The 10,298-nt window shown below is 33.2% G+C and overlaps 1 protein-coding gene across 2 annotated transcripts; it reads left to right on the forward strand.

Annotated features, from left to right (window-relative positions):
* The first annotated feature begins 819 nt into the window (after nucleotides 1-819).
* On the forward strand, nucleotides 820-6,624 carry LOC142629455 (putative protein S-acyltransferase 6). Of its 2 annotated transcripts, XM_075803447.1 has the most exons (6): nucleotides 825-1,185; nucleotides 1,267-1,588; nucleotides 1,680-1,862; nucleotides 2,493-2,801; nucleotides 5,409-5,642; nucleotides 5,730-6,624. In XM_075803447.1, the coding sequence occupies exons 2-6, from the start codon at nucleotides 1,463-1,465 to the stop codon at nucleotides 6,168-6,170; spliced, it is 1,293 nt and encodes a 430-aa protein (XP_075659562.1). In that variant the 5' UTR covers nucleotides 825-1,185; nucleotides 1,267-1,462; the 3' UTR covers nucleotides 6,171-6,624. The 2 variants fall into 2 exon arrangements, with proteins under 2 accessions (XP_075659563.1, XP_075659562.1); XM_075803448.1 differs by having other exon boundaries at nucleotides 820-1,588.
* Nucleotides 6,625-10,298: the final 3,674 nt, after the last annotated feature.

A 10,298-nucleotide genomic window follows, 5' to 3' on the forward strand; every position in this document is an offset into this window, starting at 1 on the left:
TGAAACACAATATTATTTGGGAGGAAAAATTACTTATTTATTGATAGATATAATAGTATTTTAAATTTATGACATTTGTTTTATGATGAGACATTAATTAGTTTTGGTCCCAAATTTCAAGTAATTCTTAACTACTCTTAGAGCATGGAGGAATTGTGTTCATTCTTTTTATATTAATGGTAAGATTCACTCATTAAATTCATAGTAGGGTTTACCATGAATATGAAAAGAAGGAACACCATTTATCAGAGTACCTAAGAGGAAATTTATTGTATACTTTGGGAGTACTATAAATGCGTACTCCCTCCTCTTACATGAATTGTGTGTTCTACACTAAATTTAATTAGTTGGACTCACAATTATGTTAAAGGGAGGAATGTGCATTTATGGTACTCAGAGATTATTGTATAATTACCTAGAATTTTCTCCAAATCTTTTATTTAACAATAAAATTTTTTACAAATTGAGCTAATTAAAATCCTTATTTTTAGAATATCCTGAAACAATCCAATCATAAACTAATAACAAAATTAATTAATTAGTAATTACTAATAATAATAATAATACGGAATAATTTCCTCTATTGCCAACCATACTAGTACTAGTGCATTGATGAAAATGAGAGAGTATAGCGTAATTGATTGTCCGTAACGAGCAGCGAAGACTAAAAAAGAGAGTAATAAAGATATTAAGAAAAGAAAGGAAGAAGAGAGAGTAAAGGTAAAGGCTAAAGTGCAGGTAGTGTGTGTGTGAGAGAGAGAGAGAGAGAGAGGTGGCTCCGGCAAACAGTAACAGTCCCCCTATTGCAACTGTGTAGCTGTTGTGTTGTGTTGTGTAGAGTCGCGACATTATCGTGAAAACCAGCGATCCCACATGTGTAGCGGAGAATAGGCCTTAGCCACGAAGGCAGTCAAACTCATCTCATCTCATCACATCACTCTCTAATCTCTAATTATTAATCACATATCAGAGTATCTGCGTGTTTCGTGGTGGGCGTGTCTTACTCGCATTTTGGATTATCCCCCTCCACCGCACACCACCTCTGCACATTCCCTCCTCCTCCTCCTCCTCCTTCCCCTCTTAGCTACCAAACCAAAAACAACACATAATTCTCTCTCTCTCTCTCTCTCGCATTTGGTGGCAGCTTTTGGAGATCGGTTTCCACTTTTCCCCCTATCCACTGAGGTAAACAAAATCATCTTCATCATCATTCTTGTTTTTTGTCCCAACAATTTCAATATGCTTTGATTTTGCATATCTTTTTAGGTACATTTTATTGGTATTTCTTTTGGATTGGAGGGGAAAGGAAACGGAAGGGACTGTGTCTGTGTCTGTGTGTGGTATTTTTGTTACAGATCGTAGCAGAATCGGGTGGGTTTTTTCCAAAATCTAAATGCACAAAAAGAGACACACGGATTGTATTTTGTATTTGTATGTGTAGTAGTGTTGTGCATTATTAATAATGCAAAGCAGCAAAATGTACACAACGAAACCATTACCTCAACAGCAGCTTTCCGACTCCAATAGACGTATCATCGATCCCAATGGACCCTCCCCTCTTGTTTATCAAGTTTGGAAAGGAAACAATGTGGGTAACTAATTTCCATTGTTTCAATTATGTATTATTACCATTTTGCTTAGAAACTGACTTTTTTTTTTAAATAAAATTTTTGATGCAGAGATTTTGCCTCGGAGGCAGGCTTGTATTTGGTCCAGATTTGAGGTCCATTTTCCTTACAGTGTTTCTAATCGTGATGCCAGTAATTCTGTTTTGTTCTTTTGTTTCTCCGAAGCTACATAATGAATTCCCTCGCTCCGTAGCCAATCTTATTATAGCTATTTGTGTTCTCTTCACGGTATATGTGAGTTCTTCCTCTTTATATTTCTTCATACTGTGTGGGTGTCTGTGTGTGTTTTTGTGTTTGTTTGCTTGTGCGTGTGCGTGCGCCTCCATAATCTTTCACATATAGGATTCTAAGTTCATTAGATGTTTCCTTAGAGATGGCAATGAAACTGGTTTTGGCTTTAGTAAAAATTAGTTTTGGAATTTTTGGTATGTACAAATGGGAAAATAAGGACATGGGAAAAGGGAAAAGCTTTTAAGTTACTACAATTAATTAGATAATGGAAATCCGAGTTTGACTCAGCTATGCCTATAACTGCGGATATTTAGTTGAGTTGATTCTTTTCTTATTTTCTTGGGAGCCAAATAAGGATATATAAGGTATGAGATCCATATGGAGCAAAAGGAATGGAATAATTTAAATTTGTGAAATTACAAAATACTAGTCTATCGAATATGAAGTTGTGTACGTATCTGATGAATATATTTTTGTAGCATTCTGTAAACATCTTTAATTCAGTAGAACAATGTGAAGAAAAAAAAAAAAAAAACACTATGTTTGACAGTTTTTCATCTTGCATAGTCTTCGCATTGTCAACTTTCGTTAAAGATTTAATAATTAATGTTCTAGAGATGTCAACTATTGTAGGTTATAATTCTTCTCTTCCTTACGTCTGGAAGAGATCCTGGTATCATTCCTCGTAACTCACATCCTCCAGAACCCGAAGATGAGGGTGATGGCTCAAGTATTTCTGCTGATTGGCCTGGAAATCAGAATGGTGCTCCTAGTTTACCACCCATAAAAGAAGTTGTGGTTAATGGCATGGTGGTTAAGGTCAAATATTGTCAAACATGCATGCTATATCGCCCACCACGATGCTCTCATTGTTCTATTTGCAATAACTGTGTTGAGCGTTTTGATCACCATTGCCCATGGGTGGGACAGTGTATTGGGAAGGTACTTTCATTTTAAAACTTCTCTTCTGTTTTGTTTTTTGCTTGAATTATAATTTGGGTGTCCTCATTCTCGTAGTTTCTTGATTATCATTGTGGATGATTATAGGGTTCTGAAAATGTTAAAGTTTAGCACACTTCAAGTCATGTGTGAAGGATGCTTATTTTTGGATGCCAACCAATCTATTAGCTCTAAACTGTTGTCAGTTGCTTTTGTATTTTATTGCACGTCAAGTTGTCACATTCCTAACTTAGAAACTTGCTACTTGCATGAAAACAATGTTTCAACTTTAAACTATCTTGAGATAAAATTGGGTTTGAAAAAAGGGCCTGGTTAACGTATGCCCTTAGGGCACACACTAATCATCCATTTTGGGAAATTTTTATGGGAAAGCAAAAAAACCTGTCAAAAAGTTACCTAAAATGTTTTACTAACATATATCCTAAGGGCATACGTTAGTAAAACCCTTGAAAAAAGTATGAAAATTCATTCAAGGAAAAATCTAAAATCTAGGAAGTAAAAAAAAAAGGCATTCTGATTGTGCACTTTACGTTGACAAATACTATATGTTATGAATTCTTTTAGTGTTCTATTATTATATTTAAAGTATAGAATACAATTTTATGCTCAACTTCTTCATCAATTATAAATTTACTCTGTTTCTATTTAAGGCTTATGTTTTAGATGTGTTTATTTACAGTCATTAATGTTGCATTAGCGAAGTGTGCCTACACATGCTGTACATGCACATACATTTATAAACTGTCCGATGCACTTTCAACCTAATTACCTCCTTGGGTTGGTATATTCTTCCTTGAGCTCCAATTTCCTCTTGTGCTATCCCCTTACATCATTACCATGTGCATGCATTGTAAATGTGGGATGTAATGGTAGATGCTCAATAGTATGATTATAATCATTGGAAATATATCTGCCAATCTAGAAATTCATCAATTGTAGTATGAAGAGCACAGTTGGGATATTTCTATTCCACATTTAGCTACTGGACCTGTCCTCTTAGGGTTCACCCCTTAGATCACTGGATTTCTGGCTCTCATTTGGCTGAAGTGAATTATCAAAATCATGTAAACTGTTAAAGATTACGTGGATTTTCAAATTACGTTGTTTATCTGATGCTGTATAAATAGTTTATCTGATGTCGTATAAAACTTGCATTCAGTTGAGCAAATTGCAATTACTTATTCTTGAATTTGTATTAAAGTGATTGTGTAATTCCTATGTGTTTTATTAATAAATATTGTTATAAAAAAATTGATTGCATAATTCCTTTTTTTTTCTTTTTAAGAAGTGATTGCATAGTTCCTGACAGAAGGAATCAATAGTTTTTCAAATGTAATTAGTTCTAACATCTCACATGCATCTATTATAGAGTTAACCTGATTCATGCAGAATCTCCTTGTTTTCTTAAAAATTTTTGGCATTGTGTACTCCAATAATCAGATTTGTTCCTGGGAGTTTCTTTACCATGGAAATTAATAATAACTTGGAAGATGCTTTATCACCAAAATTGTCACTTACTGTGGTGCTTTGTATGGAGTTCCCTTGTAGTAGAAGAAGCTTCTCGCATAGCTTTCCTACTTGCCCAAATTTCCAAATTATATTGGAAGGATTAATGCAAGGTGCTATATTGAGAATAGGATAATCTCATTTGGATTGGAAGATTGTTGGTAATCATTATGATTGGTTTGATTCTTTACTTTATACTCCTGTCCTATTTTGTTAGTCCTGTTTAGAAAATTCAACTTTTCATTAAAACATCATTAATTTGTTGTCTTTCAAAATAAAAATATTTAAGTTATCATAACTATCCTCATTAATTTCTTTTTTGATGGAAACTATCCTCATTAATATAAACTTTAATGAAATAGGGGTATTGACTTTTTAAATTAAGTAAAGTATAAGTTAGGAAAGTTATCAATATTGGATTAAGATCTAGAGTTTTTATCCTATCAAAAAAAAAAAAAAAAAAAAGATCTAGAGTTTCTAAGGCAACCCCATTCTAGAGTTCCTAAATTCCTACCCATCCATTTTGAAATGAGTGCATTGGATTATATCACATCATTGACATTTAAAAAAAATTTGAGTATCATCTCTTTGGTATTCATTTAATTATTGATGATGTTATAAAATCCAATTCACTCATTTCAAATCAAAATGAATGAATAGGATATTAGGAACTTCATGATCAAGTTACCCTAAGAACTCTAGAGGATCCTAACCCATCAATATTGTGTTTATTGACTATTCATAGAGGAATATATTTTGGGACATTTGAAAATGGAATATAGGATCAACAAAATGGGACTGAGGAACTAATTGATAATTATATTCTTTAACTTTCTTAAAGAAATCAAAAGAGTTCTGTTCGATGAGTTATGCAGTCAAACATATATGGTTGTTTCCTCAATCGGGATGAGAGATGAATTTTCTCTTTATGTGCTTACTGTTATTCTTGGATGTGTGCGTACATATGTGATTCACTATGTCTAGTCCCTCCCTCAAATGACTTTCAAGAGATGATATTTCTCATAGGAAAGAAAGGTGTTTTCCTTTCATAGTCCTAACAAGGTTGAAGTGTTTTTCTTACAGAGGAATTACAGATTCTTCTTCATGTTTGTGTCCTCCACAACCATGCTTTGCCTATATGTTTTTGCCTTCTGCTGGGTCAACATTAGGAAAATAATGGATGCTCATGATTGTAACCTCTGGAGGGCTTTTCTGAAGTGCCCTGTTTCGGGAATTCTGATTTTATACACATTTGTAGCTGCTTGGTTTGTTGGAGGTCTAACAGCATTTCATCTCTATTTAATTTTCACCAATCAGGTTCTTTTCTCCTCTTTACCGTTATTGCTGTTTGTGGTTCCCATTGGTTTTTATTTAGTTATTAAGTCATGTATTGCATTTCTGCAGACAACATATGAGAATTTCCGGTACCGGTATGATGGGAAGATGAATCCTTATAACCGTGGGTGTGCTCTCAATATTGTGGATATCTTCTTTTCTAAAATTCCCAGTTCTAGGAACAACTTCAGGGCAAAGGTTAAAGGGGATTCATCTTCTGTGTTCACCACTTCAATGCCATTGGGCCATGCCATGAGCCCGGAAATTCCCAAGAGAAGCTTTGACATAGAGACTGGAAAAAGGCAGGCTGTTGCTGCTGAAGATTTTGAAGATATACAGAGTCAGATGGAAAGTGTTGGTGGATTGGAGAGGTGTGGTACCCAGCCAAGACGCACAAACTGGGATCATAAACTGAACTGGGAGATGTCTCCTGATATACGAATGCTGGCTGGTGAGTTTGAAATGGAACGTGGTTTTACAGAAAGACAGAAAATTAATGGAGGCCTCTGAAGTTCGTTCTATGGCCTAAACTATTGTGGTAAGGGTAAAATTCTGATCTTAGAGCCAAGATAAAATTGCTAACCTGGCTGGTTGAAATTGGTTACTGAAGTCGTGCTGAACTTGAAGAAAAGTCTGCCTTCGGAAGGATGTTTCACCAATCACCATGCTATTTTATTCTTATAGGAAGAAATACACTAGTTCAGTTAAAATATGAAGAGGCACTTGTTGTACATCAAACTGCTTTCATGGATACTTGGGTGAGTGTTTTATTATAATGTAACAATTTTTTTTTTCCTTTTATCTTTTCTTTTTTTCCCCTGGGAATTTGGTTGGTTGATAATTCTCGGTGTGTTGGATAAATTAGCAGTGATACAGAAAAACCATAGATTATGTATTTTGTAAAAATGAAAACAAAAAACCCTTCGATTATGAGATCTAATTTACTTGGAGCTTGTCTTTATCATTGATAGCTTTAATTAAATAACTAACTATGAAAGAGTTTGTTTATTTGAATGACAGGGCGGCAGTGCAGGGCCTGTGGGGCTTTGTTTTTAGCTTTTATGTTTCCTCTTTTCTCCTTTCTGCTTTTGCTTTCTTTTCTTTCGAGGTCTAGGAGGCCTGAACCCATGATTAGAGACATTTGGATGTTAACTTTGGCAATTGGTTGGTTGACCTGTAGAGAAAATTGGACTGGTCATGGTTGGTAGGACTGATTTGATGTTAACCTTACGTGATTCTGATTTTGTTAAATTGACTGCAAATTCCTAGTTTAGGGGAGGTCGAAACCTTTGCTTGGAATTGAATAAAAAATATGTCCTCCCATGTAGTAAGCGCTTATGAATAACAGGTTGCATGGAAATGAATCCCAGAAGACTTTTTTTGTTGTTGATAATCTGCAATGATATTGAAACTCAAGAAACAGAACAAACGGGGTAATCTTTTTTACAAACAGGCTCAATGACCTCTGGAAGATTACCCTTATTAAACCACAAAAAAGGACTAGAAAGTGAAGCAAACTTGGCAGTAGCATGAGCTGCTGCATTACAGCTTCTCCTGACCCACACAAAATTGCAACAAGAAAAGGAGTGAGCAAGATTGCGGATATCATTGATGATAGTATTAATAGTCCAGTCAAGGGGGAGGTCAGGGGATGGTAGGGTCAAAACAGAGCATCAGGCTAAAATCTAGCACTTCTTCACTTGTTTCTTGGATAGATTTGCATGGCTTCAATTACAAGTAAAGTGCGTTTTGTCAAAGGATTAGCCAATTCTAATTGACATATGTTCCTAACATTATTTACATATGTCTTAACATTTATCATCCTCTCTTTTTGCATAGTTTTTCCTCACAAAAAAATCATCTCTCTCTCTCTCTCTCTCTCTCTCTCAAATTTTTGGTGGATTTTGTTATATATTTTTCTTACATCTCTGCTTTAAGTTGATAAATTTTTGTATTTTTTAGAACTCTAATTTGGGTTGATGAGATTTATTTTTGTGTTTTAAGGTTTTTTTGTTCTCTTTGATTGTTAAATATTATCCTATTGCATTATAAAGAATTAAAGATAGAATATAAAAATAATATTATTATTGTATTACATAGCATGATTTGGATAAATTAGTATTTATTTTTATTTTTACTTTTTTACTTTTTTTTTTCTTCTCATCTTATTTTATTCAACATTGAAATAAGACGAGATCCTCTATATCATTAAATTATTTATATTTTCTCATCTTTTTTATTTTAAATAAAAATTTAAAATATAATATTTTACACTTTCTCATTCCATTTACCTTTTCATCTCCCCAAACCCTTTATCTTAATATCACTCTTCATCTTTCCCATTATCTTCCTTTATTTTGTTTCTTCTTATTATCATACTCCTAGCATAAATTTGTCATTCACTCTTCCATTCTATGCATAATTTGCCCTTACAAAAGAATATTATTTCTCTCTCAATTTTTTGGTGGATTTTTTATTTTATTTTTCTTGCATATTTGTTTTAGGTTGATAAATTTTTGTATTCTTTAGAACTTTATTTTAGGTTGATGGGATTTAGTTTTGTGTTTTAAGTTTTTTTTTATTACATTATAAAGAAGTAGTTAAAAATAGTATATAAAAAAAATATTATTATATTACATAACATGCTTTTGATAATGTGGTGTTTATTGTTATATATTTTATTTTTACTTTTATTTTTATTTTCATAATATTTTACTTAAATTCAATAAATAATTTTTTCCTCATAAAGTGGAGTAATGCTAGGGAATCACACAATCTCACACCCAATATGTTAAACGAAAAATGGAATACAAAACAAATGCCAATTTAGAAACACTTAATTAAAAAAAAATGAGGATATCAAACCAAATATAACATAAAGAAACTAATAATGCATATTTAATGTCATAGATCATCATCAAATTTTGGAAAACGATAGGTTGCCAATGAAGAGAGAGAGAGAGAGAGAGAGAGAGAGAGAGAGAGAGATGGTAAAAAAAAAATACAAAGTATTAGAGAGTAGATAAAGAAAAAAAATCAAACGTCATAAGTTCTCGAGAAAAAAACGTCATAAGTTTATGTTAATTGAAAAACAGAGAGATTATAAGGAGAAATAAAAACTAAAATAGATATGTCCATATGGAGAATATTAAGAACTTTATAGTGTAGTAAAATAAACCGTTGCATTCACTTAAAAAATTAAATCAATAATCACAAAAAAATATAATCATAGTACCAAATTTAAACTTAAAACTAACCAAACTTTAATCATGAAAACCATATTTCCAATCATAACTAAAAAAGTGATGTTCTTCAGTAATAATAAAAATTGCATAAGAAATAAAATATTAAAATTCTTTTTCTGACATTTCATTTAACCTTTTATATATATATATATATATATGTATAATTTTCATACACTGTTACCAATCAAGGCCAACAACTATGGATACTGATGAGGCGTAAAAGCTAGTGCTTGTACTTGAGTTGCAACAAAATTGAGGCTTGGATTTGGAGCAAAGACATGGCCTTAAAGCTGATCAAAAGTAGATGACACTTGATGTGCCATAGCATTCTTGTTCTTGAACTTGTACCCTAGTGGAAAACCATGCAACTTATAACATTTGTCCACCGTATGACCCAATTTTCCACAATGAGTACACAAAGGCCTTTCCTTTCCCTTGGAATTGTTTCTAGAACTCTTGGTTGCGAAAGTAGTTGATTCAACTCAAATTGGATTGCCAACATACCTCTGCATTTCTTCTTGGATGAACAAAGAATAAGCCTTGTTGATTGAGGGAAGTGGATCCATCAACAATATCTGTGTTCTCACTTGAGAGAAGGATTCATTTAGGCCTATAAGGAATTTCATTATGGATTCCTTAGCTTGAAGATTTGCTAGCCTCTACTTAATGTTGCACACATTTTCCACAAGTGCAAAGAGGAAAAGGGCTGAAATTTTGTAGTTGTTCCCACAAAACCTTGTGCTGAGTAAAGTAATCAGTGAGTGATTGCTTTCCTTGATGAAACTCAGCAATTTGTTTCTGAATATTGAAAACTTTAGGTCCATTCCCTTGGCAAAACGTATCTTTAAGGTAAGTCCAAATTTCAAGTGTTGTGTCTCAGAATATAATGCTTGCTTGAATCTTTGGTGAATAATTTTCTCCTCCAATCAATGGTTGAAAAGTGAGAACAACACCTGGATTCTCTCCATGATGCAAGAACAAAGGGTCATTTTGAATTATACAAATCTTGTGAGGAAGATGAATGTTAGGACATATGTGAAACTTGTTAGAACATATGTTATATTAGATTGGTTAATCATTTGAAAAAACGCACTTTACTTATACTTGGGTGGATCTAGGATGGTTTAAGACTTCAAGAAACATGTTATTCAAGCCAAGTATTGAAACCATGAAGATTGGACAAAGAAATAAGTGAAGAAAAGCTGTTCATTAAAACTCGACAGAAGGTGGATAGAAGCTAGACAGAATCTTGACAGAAGCTCGACAGAAAATCTATCGAGATTTACGAAATCAGAATTTCCAGATCTGATTTTCGCCCATGTTGACATGTATGTGTAGAGTTTCTTTTCTCACAACCCTAGACATATATAAGACTTATTTTAAAGGCCGTTAG

The sequence above is a fragment of the Castanea sativa genome, chromosome 3 (genome assembly GCF_040712315.1).
Source record: "Castanea sativa cultivar Marrone di Chiusa Pesio chromosome 3, ASM4071231v1".
NCBI lineage: Eukaryota > Viridiplantae > Streptophyta > Magnoliopsida > Fagales > Fagaceae > Castanea > Castanea sativa.